The 14,191-nt window shown below is 36.4% G+C and overlaps 1 protein-coding gene across 2 annotated transcripts; it reads left to right on the forward strand.

Annotated features, from left to right (window-relative positions):
• The first annotated feature begins 3,095 nt into the window (after positions 1-3,095).
• LOC141596821 (calcium-dependent lipid-binding protein-like) lies at positions 3,096-12,468 on the forward strand. Of its 2 annotated transcripts, none has more exons than XM_074417075.1 (12): positions 3,096-3,387; positions 3,714-3,828; positions 5,052-5,153; positions 5,383-5,433; positions 6,060-6,180; positions 6,950-7,071; positions 7,328-7,426; positions 7,880-7,960; positions 8,442-8,524; positions 9,122-9,347; positions 11,534-11,692; positions 11,948-12,468. In XM_074417075.1, the coding sequence occupies exons 2-12, from the start codon at positions 3,724-3,726 to the stop codon at positions 12,281-12,283; spliced, it is 1,485 nt and encodes a 494-aa protein (XP_074273176.1). In that variant the 5' UTR covers positions 3,096-3,387; positions 3,714-3,723; the 3' UTR covers positions 12,284-12,468. The 2 variants fall into 2 exon arrangements, with proteins under 2 accessions (XP_074273176.1, XP_074273175.1); XM_074417074.1 differs by lacking the exon at positions 3,096-3,387 and adding an exon at positions 3,511-3,619 and having other exon boundaries at positions 3,716-3,828.
• The last annotated feature ends 1,723 nt before the right edge of the window (positions 12,469-14,191 follow it).

Consider the following 14,191-nt stretch of genomic DNA (forward strand, 5'->3'; position numbering starts at 1 on the left):
CAGACCCCATCCAAACGCACTACCATCAAATCCACCCTCCTCCACTACTGTCACCTAAACTATAACCTCCTGCCCGACTTTCCCTAGAATCAACTCCTCTTCTCCTCATTGCACCGCCTTCCGCAACGAAAACCAACGCCTCGTCTCCTTTTATGATCAATTAGAGACTTACCCTGATCATAATTTAGGGTTGTGGATTCTTACCCAATTTCTGCTCTAATTTTAGGGTTTTTTTTTAGAATCTGGGTATTGTTGGTGAGAGTTTAAAGATTTGAAATTGGATATTTTGTGGGTAGCAGAGAAGCCATTGTTTTTGAGTTCCTATGTTTTTCCGTGTTCTATTTTCATGGCAACTTAAGGGTAAGTAAGTGGTGGTTACCCTATCTTTAATGGCCATTTGACATACAGATTCTACTACCCCTTGTTTTTATTTGAAATCTGGGTACTTACCCTAATCTTGTTTCAAAATTAGTAAGATAAGCCATTATTTTTTTAAAGGGTGGTGCTCATTCATGGACAGATTTTACTCTCTCATGGACGTAAATGATCATATTACCCCTTTTATTTTAATGATTTTCGTTTTAGTACGCTTCTTTCATTCGCTCTCTCTATCATCTTCATTTAATCTTTTCTCACTCTAACTATCACCAACCAACCATCACTACCCGTCAGCCACCATCCACCACCTTACCGCCGCCTCCCTTCTGCCGCCGGACGGTCTTGTGTAAAATATTTAACAAAAAAAAAGAGTACAAAAATTTAACCAAAAAAAAAAACGAAAATGAAAAAAAATCAAACAAGCAGAAGAAACTATCAAATGGGTTATGATAAAGATTCATGATAACAAGGTTTAAATGATTTGATACTCATTGAATAATTTTAGTCGTGCCTCTCCCCAATGTACTTGTTCCCTTGTCTATTCTAACTAGTAGCTACTAACTACACCCTTCCTCCTCACTTTTTTCATCACGACACCAATCACACTTCCTACTGCATAATCATTTCCTGCACTAACTGCAACTACATCTCGAATTTCATGATTTTCAATCTGCAGTTTCAGCAATATCACCAAATAATTGAATAATTTTAGTCGACTAGTCCACTGTCGGCGGGCCACACACTAAGCATCACCCCAACCCCGGCGGTCGTCCCTCACTCCAACGCCGGCGACGATTTAAGCAAACCCTAATTTAATTAGTGTAAACTAATTCCTTAATTTGATACGGAGTATAATAACTAGTGTAGACCCCGTGCAATGTATACAAGGTATCTATAGAGTTTTGCTTTTCAGTGTATTATTTATGGAATTGAAATTGACAATTTATTTATTTTTCATGTTTCTCCTCATTGTATTTTGATTAGATAAATAAAAATTTAAATCGTAAAAAGTAATGAAATGAGTATTTTTTTGAAAGTTTTTTTTTTGTTTTTTTACCGAGAAATTAATGATGTTAATATACGAATATTTACTAATAACATATTTTTTAACCGCAACTTTTTATCATAAAAACTCAATGAATTTTTAACAAATATTTACTATAAACATATTTTTTAGCCACAAATTTTTATCATAAAAATCAACGAATTTTTATCATAAAGTTCTTTAGGAAAAATAAAGAATTTCTTTATCATAAAAAGATCAGAGATAAAATTTTTATGCAGAATGTGAAAGATTGAATGTTATAAATATTTAAATACAAAAGATTATGTCCATTTATAACTTATCATGTCCATATTCTATAGTACATGCTAAAAATATCAAGCACTATTATAGGAAATATGTTTTAGGCGGGAAAAAATTGGAGTTTCGCCTATTCTTTTAGTAAATAGGGGATTAATAAAATTAAGAATTAGAATTATTACTTGATTGATATGAGAATTAACATTCATACTTTTTTTTTGACAGTGAGAGAAAATAGGGGATTAATAAAATTAAGAAATAGGTTTTGGGCAAAATCGTCTTTACAAGCGGAAGCTATGACACTTAAATGTGCAATTTCTGAGGCAATTTCTTGTGGCTATCGTCATATTGACGTAACTACTAACTGTCTAAGCCTGGTCCTTCAAGTCTGCGGTTACGTTACTATGGATCAAGCTGCTAAAGCAACTCTATTATCCTTGCAAGCTTTGGTTTCTCTCAACTACATTGTATTTCAATAAGTCACTGTCCTAGGAATCTTAATAGGGTCGCTTACTCCATTGCTAAATTAGCATTCATACTTGTGTAATTTGACGGATTTAAATAATTTTGTGAATTTGAGTAATTTTGTGAGGGAGAGTATTAGAGAGTTTTTTTTTTCAGGCAAAAGGCAAAAGGCAAACTATGGAAAAAAAATGAAAAAAAGTACATAAATGAGTAAAACACCACAAATACTATCCTACAACTAGTTGTATAATAGCTATGTACAACCGCGTCAAAGTTATCGAGCTCTCACACAAAATTGTTGAGTTATTTTACAAATTATTGAGTTATTTTACAAAGTTATTGAGTTTAATAATTATTCTGTTAAGCTCAACAACTTTGTATCATAACTCGATAATTTTGTTAATAGAGCTCGACAACTTTGTAACAAAGCTCCACAACCTTGAATAAGTTGTATATACAACCGGTTGTATAATATATTAACTGAACACGTACATGAATGAGCAACTACGTTTTTAAATTATATCCTCCACGTGATTTGAGGGTACATAAATGGTGGTGGATTGATAGTTGGTGATGAAGGAAGAAGGAGGTTTAACCAAAAGAAATTAGGATACCTGTTGGTTTACCTGATATTATAGGTAAAAAATGACCCCAGTGAAGTATGAGTAACTAAGGGTAATAGTACGGTTTATTTTGAGTTACATTAAAATTTGGATTATTATGAGTAGATGACCCTTAGATTATTCCTATTAAAATCGTTTGTAAATACGTCTTACTTAACCCACTCCTAGACACGAAGTTGTATAATATGAAATCCTAATGCTCATAATCAAGACTTTAATTAATTAAAGGAAAATTGACTCATTACATCATTTACATGTTTTGATAAAATCTAAAAAAAAAAAACTACTTCAACCAAGATAATGACCCAAATGGAAATAATAGAAAAGGACACCCTTTCATTAAATAAAATATTCTAACCAAAATGGAAAGCAAAGCAAAGCAAAACACCCAAATCATCGCATCAAACTCAGCGTTAATACCACCACTCAATCATCATCAATTAGTTAAATTTGTTTATTGTTTATAACCCCAAAAAACCATAACCAAATTTCATCCTTAATCACAAATTAGCAACTTTTATCACCATCTTTTTTTTGTTAATTAATGGCAAAATCATCTAATTTATAGTAATCACCATTATTATCTACTTAATCACACTTCCTGGAGACAACTTTAAGGTCCACCACCTCCAAATCTCAACCTCACTATCTTAATTCTTAACACCATTTTTATTTTTATTTTTATTTTTATTTTTATTATTGGTAATATCTACCCATTAATTATTATCACACCTTCAAATTAAATGCACTTATTTTTCAGTTACCTTTTTGATCCGTTACTTTGATGCTCTTCATCTAATCGCATTTCTGCCGCATACCCATTTCAATTTCTCATTTAATCTTATCTGGGTATTTCTTAGTTTTTCATTTCATTTTGTTTATTTCTTTGATTTGATGATTTTTTTTTGCATGTTTTTCACTGTTTATATGTTCATGTTTTTCAGGAAAAAAAAAATGGGTTTAATCTCGGGAGTTATGTTGGGTATGGTATTTGGGATCGCGTTAATGGCTGGTTGGCACCGTATGATGCAGCATAGAAGTACTAAACGTACAGCCAAGGTTTGTAGTTGTGTTTGGGTTTATATAAGTTAATTTCTCGGTCCCAGTTATCATTGTTTGAATACGTGAGGAGAGTTTTAAACTATGATAACTCGTGACTGGGACGGAGTGAGTACATTAATAGTCAGTTTGTATTTGATAGTTTGTTTGATTGATCAATTTTTGTTCAAGTATGTAATTGGGTTCTATTTTGCTTAATTGTTCCAAGTTTGTTTAGCGGGTATGTTTGATAATGTACTCTCCCTGGTCATATGTATACGGCTTTTATTCTTCACGGGAGGCATTTTAGTCGAAGGTTAACAAATGATTGAGACAAATGGAGTATTTGTCTTGTGTTATGGTCTTGTATATGACTTGGGAGGTGTTTTGGGTGAGCACGGGGACTGGGAATAAGTGCGGACATGTCATCCAAATGCGCAACACTAGTATGGGGCATTTACTTGGTAGACTTATGACAGTGTAAATTGTTTTTGAGATTGTATTAGAGTTGGATAAATTATGTCTTGATTCTTGAGGAATATGACTGAACGTCACTGACGTATTTTGTGAGGAAAGAAATGGCCAGTTTTTGAATATAGAATAGGCGTGAATGGGCGTTACATTGTGAAACATGGACTGCTGTTTGTCCCATGGAGAAAGGAGTAGCATGTGATCAATGCAATGCGATTGTGAATAATGTTGGTTGGGGATCTCGTAAGCAGCAGATGTTATAGTAGAGCTACTAGGTGATTGTTTAGTTTGTAGTCTTTGTTGAAAATGGCTCGAACTCATATAAATTTCACATGTGAGTGTTCCCACATTATTCATGAAACGAATCAAATGATTATAAACAAATGAGCTACCTAGCATTGCCAATTGGTTTTATGAGGGCATTCTTTTTGGTACTGTATAGACGTATAGTAGATTCTCTCGCCTCCTTGTGAGTGTCGCCTAAACCTTGGTCAATATTTTTAGAGTTTCGAAAACATTGCATCAATGTGTTCAAGGTACTTCTTTTTAATAGTTAATTGCAAGCTGTTAATTTCTTTTTTTGAAACTTCTACAACATTTATGGTGTTATGTAATTTGCTGTATTACCTTGCATTGGAATATGCACAATTGCAGAATTAGCTTTTAATTGTTGTTTGAAATGATAACATCTCGTGATCGTCGACTTGAATAAGGAGTCAGTGTCATTTTGAGTTTGTTAAGTCATGTATCGTTCGGCCATCTTCTTCATGCAGGCAGCTGATATAAAGGTCCTTGCATCCCTTGGTAGAGAGGAGTTGAAGAAAATTTGTGGTGATAGTTTCCCTGAGTGGATATCTTTTCCCGTCTTTGAACAGGTGTTTACTAAGTCTCTAGTTCTGGCATCTGAATGTCTATACTGTGGAGTATTTGTGCACCGTACATCGGATCTTTTGCACTTTCCCTTCTTTATTAGTAACATGATAATTGCACCGTCGAATCAATGTTCTCCGCCTGTCTTAAAGGGATGCAAAAGTAATTATTGACGGGAAGGGCGTAATTTATGTTTTGCCCGACAAATTAATCTGTTATTGGTCCTTCTGTCAGGTGAAATGGCTTAACAAGCAGCTGAGCAAGTTGTGGCCATTTGTTGCTGATGTAAGTATCTTGTTGCTATATGCTTTACAACTTTATAAGTCGTTATCCATTTTAAAAATAAATGTCTGTGTGTGGGGAGTATCGGAAAAGAATTTATTCATGTAATTTGATACATTTCGTTTTATCATGTTGTTCTGATCGATAATTTGGAGCTTTAGAGGAGATACATCGCTTAAATGATAATACTTACCAGAAATTTTGAACTTTGAAGTCTCGTTACATGGGGGAGAAAAACCTAAAAAAGAACTAGACCCTAATACATGACATTAAGGACCCTTAGTAGTGGTCCTAAGTCCTAACTCTTAATGAAGGTGTGAATGGCTAGAAGTTGATTGTTGTTGGAGTCCTTTGATGTCTATTTCAAACCATGTTGACTATATGCTGGGATTGGGGCATTAATTATACCAATATGTATCTCAGGCATGTATATCTCTGGGACAGAAGTAAAGATAAAGCATTTTTGCACTGTGCTATCACTTAAACAGTTGGCATTCTTCGAACCATGTTGGCTACCAGACTTGGTTCTGCCTATTACCCTTTATGGGGCTGTGTCTCATAGAGGCAGTCTGTTATAGTGCTAGCACCTTATTTTCTTATGGCTGTTCTGCATGTGATCAAAACCTCAGGCAGCAGAGTTAGTAATTAGGGAATCTGTTGAGCCTCTTCTGGAACAATATCGACCTACTGGAATCAGCTCACTGAAGTTTAACAAACTCACTCTTGGCACTGTTGCCCCAAAAATTGAAGGTACACTGAATTGTTTAATTGCTCACAGCTGTGCATTGTTTGGTAAGGTATGATGCCCGGAAGGCTATGCCAAATATAAGATGTCTGTAAAGCTTTGCTAATCGTATGATGTCTGGAAAGCTATGTTGAATGTTTTTTCTGCTTTTTCTTAATACTCCCTTCACTTAAATGAATAATCCCCATTTGTCTTCTCTTTTCATGAGGGAAAAGTCAAATAGAGCTTACTCATTGAAATTCCCCGAGTGTTTTTGTGTAAGTTTTAGATTGTTTTGAAGTTTAGCATGATTGCTGATACTTTTTGAATCTTGTGCTCTGGAAATTTCTTCTTGCCTCTACACTTAGAAGTTGGCTTCTTCCCTCTAAGCTCCTGGTGAATGCAGTCAGCTTCAAGTGGCTGGTTGTGCTTTGTTGATTTGTGGAAAAAAAAATATCTGCTGTTTTCTTACCTTATATTATTGGTCACACGCAGTTGCGGGACCAGGTAAATAAGATTTGTGGGGGAGGGGAATTGACGAAAATAATAGGGGAAGTCCCTAGTCCCTACTAGCCTTCAGTCGCTTCGCGCTATGCACCAACACGATAGATAGTTTCATGGTGGTAATTTAGGAATTCTTTTTTTTTATGGCCCAAGGGGTTATTCTGGTGGGCATGTTTTTTATCCTTTTCAAAGCTATTGAGTTGGTCTTTGTCTTTACTTTAGTCTGTTGTAATTCAACTGCTGCATGTGTACATTTGTTTTAACTTCTGTGCATGCACACAACTACTGCAGGCATTCGTGTTCAGAGCCTCCAGAAAGGACAGATAATTATGGATATTGATCTTCGATGGGGTGGGGATCCCAATATCATCTTAGGTGTTGAAGCTGCAGTTGTTGCTTCAATACCCATTCAGGTTAGACGAATTTTCTAATAAATTTTTTAATTCTCTTTGTTTAAGTTCGTCGATGGTTCATTTCTTTATCGATAACACTCCCTCAGTCTCATCCTTTTGGTTTTGCTTTCTTCTGTTGTGAGTGAATTTTTTTGAACAAAGGTAAAGAAATGGACGAGGGATGAGTATCTTTTTTTTGTTGTTTTTTTTTTCTTCGTTCACACACCTACACTTCAATATATGTCTAATTCTGTTGTGATTTGGTTGCTGGCTGCAGTTAAAAGATCTTAAAGTTTTCACCGTCATCCGTGTTATATTCCAACTTTCTGAAGAAATTCCTTGCATCTCTGCTGTCGTAGTTGCTCTCCTTTCTGATGTAAATATACATGTCCATATCTTTTTCCTTTATTTTTAGTAAATTTTTTTAATGCATTGATAGTAAGATTGAGAAACATCCTTTCTGCGTTTTCAACATAATGGTTAGACCTTGTTCTGTCTCCTCATATTTCGCCATTGGCAGAAGTCTTTGAGGCACTAAGATCATATTGTTCTACTGAATATTGATAATAGTAATGGAATTCTTCAAATTGGCCTACGAAAGTGTGTTTATATTGTAATGTGGGAATCATTCAATGTTCTCAATGCCAACATATTCCTTGTGGGTTATTTGAAACAATCTTGTATGATTTCATTGCAAGGTAAAGGTTGCATACATCATTACATGCACCCCTTACCCCAACATAGGCAGGAGCCTTTAAGGCATTGGGGTAATCTTATTGTCGTTGTTGTAGTACTAATATGTAATAATGCTCGTCTTTTATATGACCAGCCAAAACCTCGGATTGATTTCACTTTAAAAGCAATTGGTGGAAGTCTAACAGCGCTTCCTGGTCTCTCTGACATGATTCATGTAAGCAAGTTCTGTGATTTGATCTTTATGTGGCATTTATAATATGATGCTAGGACTGGGATACATGTTTTAAACTAGGATATTGATCCGTATTTTATCAAGAAAAATTCTTAACTCGAAGTTAAACTAGGATATTGATCCAGATTTTATCAAGAAAAATTCTTAAGTTGAAGATAAAAGGTAACAGGGACACATAGATGTATCAATAGTTCTAAGTTAGGATTCACATAAGATAAGGACATTTCCCTGAGCTGAATTCATAGATGTTAGAACAGGTGTTTTGGTTCTTTTCTTTTCTGGCCTCCATTTGAATAATAGAAGAGTCCTAAGTCCTAACCAATTTGGAGTGTGGAGCATCTAAAACAGTTTGACATTGTCCACATGGAGTTCGGGTTCTAGTATCAATGCGCAAATGCTGATTATTTGCTTAGAGTTTTGTGCCGTGGCGCTAACACCTTTTTTTTTGGCGGCATTTTTGCAGGATACCGTAGAATCTATCGTGATTGACACCCTTCAATGGCCTCACAGAATTGTTGTCCCCATTGGCGGTCCAGTTGATACTAGGTAGTAAAATCTTCGGTCTGTTTTTCTTAATATTGAAAGTTTTCGAATGTTGATTTATCAATGTTAGTGCCAAAACTTTGTGCAATGCTCTTTCTCGTTCAAAAGTCTCTTGTCACGCTGTTTGACACTTTGACCCTATTGTCAAGCTGCACATTATTTACTCAAACACCCCTGTAAATAACCTTCTAGCAACTAATGTAAATATATGGTATTTGGGTAAATAGCATTCTGACTGACGAAGAATCTTATGTAAAACCACCTTACTTAACTATTTCTGTTCCTAGTTTGACATCATCACTCATCAGCATCTTCAAAATTTTGTGATCTAAATTTGGTAAATTGAATTTGTGCTTTCTTGTTGTATGGTAATCAAACAATTATAGCCCATACTAGCAGCAGAACTATAGTGTCCTATTTTTTACATGCTATGTGCTAGTGTGTAAGCGTGATAAATTAGTAAGTGAGATCCGCATGGCGGATGCCCTTGTTAGCCGAAATTTTTCCAGTGGATTTCTGTTCAGCAATTTGTGAGCTCTTTATAGGGCTCATTTTGTTTTCAGCCCTTTCAATTATTGATAATTTACAATTACCTTGCAGTGACTTGGAACTTAGACCTCAAGGCAGATTGACTGTGACAATTGTGAAAGCTAATGATTTGAAGAACAAGGAGATGATTGGGAAGTCTGATCCGTATACAGTCATACATATCCGGCCACTTTTCAAGTATAAAACAAAGGTCATTGAAGACAATCTAAACCCAGTTTGGAATGAAACTTTTGAAGTGATTGCAGAGGATAAGGAGACACAGTCACTCATGATTGAGGTTTGGAATAGTTTTCCCCATCTCCATTTTTTATTTACATTAGGAGACAATCCATCTATTCTCTTGAAACCCAAACAATCAGGAATCCCACTGATGCGAACACTCAACAATCAGATATTTGAAGTGTTTGGTCTCAAGTTTACATTATACAACGTCAATAACAACACACTCAGTTCCAAAATGACTTGGCATTGGCTTATTTTACAAGAGGAGTGGGGATTTGGAACTTGTGACCTTGATGTTAAAATTTTGCCTTAGATCTCAGCAGTAGACCCGTAAACCTGACCTAACCCGATTTTTTAGGGTCAAAGACCCGGAAATATTGACCCGTGACCCGAAATGATCCGTTATTTTAGGGTCGAAACCCGATCCGACCCGTTTATCCCGATGGGTCAATGATAAATCAAGAATATTATTAAAATATTATTATTTTTATATTATATTTGAAATAATGAATATAAAAATAATTATTTTAATATTTTAAATTTAAAATTCAATTTTATAACTTTTATATCATTAAATAATAAAATAGTTATTTAATTTTATTTTTATAAACGTCTTAATATAATTACAAAAAATAATGAATATAATCATATTATTACGTAATTTATTTTCACAGTACATTTTTTACTCATCATAGTACTTTTTGTCTACTATTTTCCATTTGCATGCCCCTAGAATCAAAATAATGTACTGCATCCAAAATAAAAGAACATATGAAGAAACTACAAAAATTAACCCCCGCAGTACAATCCACCCCCACCACCATACACTCCCACCGCCGCATACTCGTCGGCCGGTCGGCTTCCATGTCACGCCGTCATCCCCCTCATCGTTGTAGTTATTTGGCTCACTCCACCTTCGCCTACAAACCCAACCCGTCGCACAATACTCACCCTCCGGCTTCCGTCGCCGACGCACCATACTCCCAAGTCCCACCCCTCGCCGAAAAAACAATTCGTCTGCAATGGCAAACTTATTAATGCTATGCGATTAATTTTAGAAATATTAAATTAAGTGCCCTGGCAGCAGTTTTGTCCAGGTATTATTCTAGGTTAGTGCATTTGCTCGAACTTCAGAAATGGCGAACTTATTCGCGCGTATTTCACATTTGTATTAAAACGAACTCCGTTAACTATTAAGCGATGGTATATGATGGTGATTGTTGATGGTGATTGACGGCGATGGTGATGGGAGAGAGGATACGAGGGGAGGGAGAACAATTAGATAAAAATGAGATGAGAAATGAGAGGGGTAAAATGGTCAATAGCGTACTGTAATGAGTAAAATGTGTACTGCGAAAATCAGTACCCTTATTAATATTAAATATAATTTAGTATTAAAAAGTATGTTTTGCGGCTGAAAAATGATAAAATAAAAGATGTCAAACTTTTTTCTAACCGTATTCCAACCCTAACCCAACCTGAGATCCGTATGACTCGACCCGCCCGACCTGTTTGCTCAGGAGATAACACTAATTTTGACGCTCTCTATTGGCAAGATATGTCATATGAGTACTTTTCTCCCAGATGTCGATTGTCAAGAGTTAAGATCCTCTCCATTTCCTATAGAGAGTCCATTTCCTTTCAACGGTCCAAATTGTATTCTGTCCACATCGAACGGTTCAAGATTTATGCATAGAAACAAAGGGTTAATAGGGTGTAGATTGAAAAATATTATTAAATGGGTTTGTGAGAGGATGATTCATGTTGCCGACCCCAAATCATTTTGGGATTAAGGCTCTGATGTTGTTGTTGTTGTTGGTGGGTTTGTGAGAGGAAATGGAGAGAAAGGAAATGAAGAGGATCCTATTTGAGATGTAAAGGGAAGGCCCGGCCTTTTAAATATCCACCATTTCTCCAGGGATTTTTATGAACCATTCTTGCATATTTGATTTCGGTGCAATCTTCCTAGCTCTGTGCTTGAGGGGCAGACCATGAATCCAATTTGTTTTAGTAAATACTGGTTTTTCCCCTTGGAACTAATGTACTCCCTCCGTCCCAATCATTTGTTTGCCTTTGATTAAATACCCCTCACAAAAAATAAAAAAGGCAAACAAATGATTGAGAAAAAGAGAGTAGATGACAAAGTTTGGATAACTATAGCAGCCCTAAATTGTACCGAGTAGGAGGGAGGATGTCATGCTGCATGCCAGCCTTTGATATCTACATTTCTTTGTCTTTCAGGTCTTTGACAAGGATATTGGGCAGGACAAGAAACTGGGTATCGCAAAATTGCCTCTAATTGATTTGATTCCTGATACTCCTAAAGAAGTTGACTTGAAATTGAACGAGTCACTTGATTCAACCAAGGCCAAGAAGGACAGAGGAATTATTACACTCAAGGTGCCTAGTTTACTCCATTTATTCATCACTACTGAGCTTTCTATACTGAAATGTCCCAAGAACATAATTTTTGGGCAATTACCTTATATGGGATATTGAAGTTAACAACACGCGCTTTTTTTTTTTTTAAAACAAACGTAACATGCGTCTTTTACAATTATGAATATGTAAAAAGTGCCTGATCAAAGTACGCTCCTTATTGTGGGATTGTATTGCTTAAGCATTGATGAGGCTGTCATGGAATTATCATTTTAGGTGGTTTATCACCCATTCACCAAAGAAGAGCAAAATGCAGCCATGGAAGCAGAGAAGAGGATCGAGGAGGAGAAAAAGGCGATGAAGGAAGCGGGATTGATAGGCAGCACAGTGGATGCACTTGATGGAGCTGCATCACTAGTTGGGTCTGGGGTTGGTATGGTGGGGACTGGTATTGGGTCTGGCGTCGGGTTTGTTGGTTCAGGACTTGGAGCCATGGGAAGTGGACTCAGCAAAGCTGGAAGGTTTATGGGTAGGACCATTACCGGTCATTCTAGCTCAAGGCGGAGTGGGTCAAGTACTCCGGTTAACCCTGTCCCGGAAAATGGTGCATAATACCCGTGTTAAAGTTTGTAGATAATCCCAGGTAGCAATTTCATGTTAATTTGACCTCAGTGTTATTGATTTGTTGCAATTGATTTTTCTTTTCATGATTCAGTCAATCTTTATAGTGTGCTTGACTTAATTTGCTGCACAGTTTTACCATTCTATTGCTAAATGCATTTGTTCTCTCTTCGGAATTGTCCTTGGTTATTCTGGTTTTCTGGCCTGTGTTTAAATCCTTGTTTTCCAAGCTGTGAAAATTCCTATATTGATGGGTTGTTTGTCTCACATTCGGTTTCGGCCTGAGTTCAAATCCTGGTTTTCTGGCCTGAGTTCAAATATGGGTTGTTTGTCCCACATTCGGTTTTGTAAAGACGCTTGAGGTTGGATTTAAGACATTTGAAAACAGAGGTGCATGCAAGATTGGAAGGTTTACTTTAGTCCGATCATCTTTCAAACTTACATAGTATAAACCACGAATAATTAAGTACACTAGGAAAGGCAAGGTAAGGGCATAGCTGCATAGGCAAGATAACCCAGGCATTAAGTAAAATGTTAGGCTGAAACCTGATACCATCCTTATTAGCTTTCCCAAATCTCCAATTCTCGGAATGTTACATTATCTTTAGCTTTCATATATTTGAAAGACAGTAAAGTGTATGCTGAAACTTCGCCATCCTGAAACTCTTCAAGAAACCGCCCTCTTTTGCATAAACCTTGATTGTTACTCATGAGATTCAATCCTTGTTAGTAGAAGTGTTCATTGTTCTGGCCGGGATGATTTGACATTGTGGAACCCTTTTATTTGTAAATCATTGGTGATTCCCCCTTGCCCATTTCGCTCGGCTTGGTCCACGGAGGTTGTTTATGCGTTTGGGTTTGCACCCGCTTCTAACAATTATAAAATCGTTGCGTTTAAACGGGAAAGCAATGTGGGTGAAGAGCTTCCGAAATTGTATGTTGCAGTTTATACACTCCGTGCTCAACATTGGAGGGTTAGGAATAATGGGTTGAGTATCGTTTCTCAAACAATAGTGGGTTGTCGGGGCCATTTGGTTTTTATTTCATTGGTGTTTTCTTGAAAGGAGTGTCTTATTGGATTGGGGATAGTGATCTCCATGGGAATGATAATCCATTTGGTTCCTTTGACTTTGATAAAGAAGAAATCGCTTTTTCGGAACTACCATTTAATTGGAACGACTTAGATCACTTAGACTTCTTTTTGTTTCTTCTTGGGGAATCAGTAGAGATTTTCACAATTTCTCCAGTAGAGTCCAGCATATGGATGCTGGAACAAGGCGCCAAAAATAGGCGATGGACTCGATGGTTCTCGGGGAAATCAAGTCAGGATGGTTGTGCTCTTTTCTACAATTTAAATGTAAGGGTTTTCTTTTGTGAGAGCGATGGTGGCCATTTTATTCGTGGGCATGGGTCGTATAATATTGCTACTTGTGCATGGCAGGACATCGAAGAATTGAAAAACATCGGATTGGTCAGGTGTTTCTGCCACCTTGACCCTTTTATCAGTGTTATACTCTTGATTATCCTTTTATAGTACGTTTTTCCTTTATTTTATAACCCGGGTTGTTACAGACCATATTCGGATAAGATGTTGAGAGAATATTTTCGTTGAGAAATGAAAATGCCAGAGTCGTTTTGAGCAATTTCTATGCCGAGGAAATACTTTACAGGACCCAAGTCTTTCATGTGGAAGCATGTGCTTAGATATTGTTTGAACTTTGTTATCATATAGCATTGTTACCATAAATAACGAGATCGTCGACGTAAGCGAGAACATGTACCGCTGTATCGATGGTAGAGATAGAAAATAACGAATGGTCATATGGGCACTGTCGAAAACCATATTTATTGAGTGCGGAAGCGAGTTTGGCATACTAGCAACGTGGTGCTTGTCGTAAC

The sequence above is a fragment of the Silene latifolia genome, chromosome 8 (assembly GCF_048544455.1).
Source record: "Silene latifolia isolate original U9 population chromosome 8, ASM4854445v1, whole genome shotgun sequence".
Classification (NCBI taxonomy): Eukaryota; Viridiplantae; Streptophyta; class Magnoliopsida; order Caryophyllales; family Caryophyllaceae; genus Silene; species Silene latifolia.

What these genes read in the sequence shown, in the direction of transcription:
- LOC141596821 (XM_074417075.1), top strand. Translation starts at nt 3,724, where the DNA reads ATGGGTTTAATCTCGGGAGTTATGTTGGGTATGGTATTTGGGATCGCG. An exon ending in TGTTGCCCCAAAAATTGAAG is followed by an intron (nt 6,181 to 6,949) that starts GTACACTGAATT and finishes CAACTACTGCAG; the next exon opens with GCATTCGTGTTCAGAGCCTC. An exon ending in GGCGGTCCAGTTGATACTAG is followed by an intron (nt 8,525 to 9,121) that starts GTAGTAAAATCT and finishes ATTACCTTGCAG; the next exon opens with TGACTTGGAACTTAGACCTC.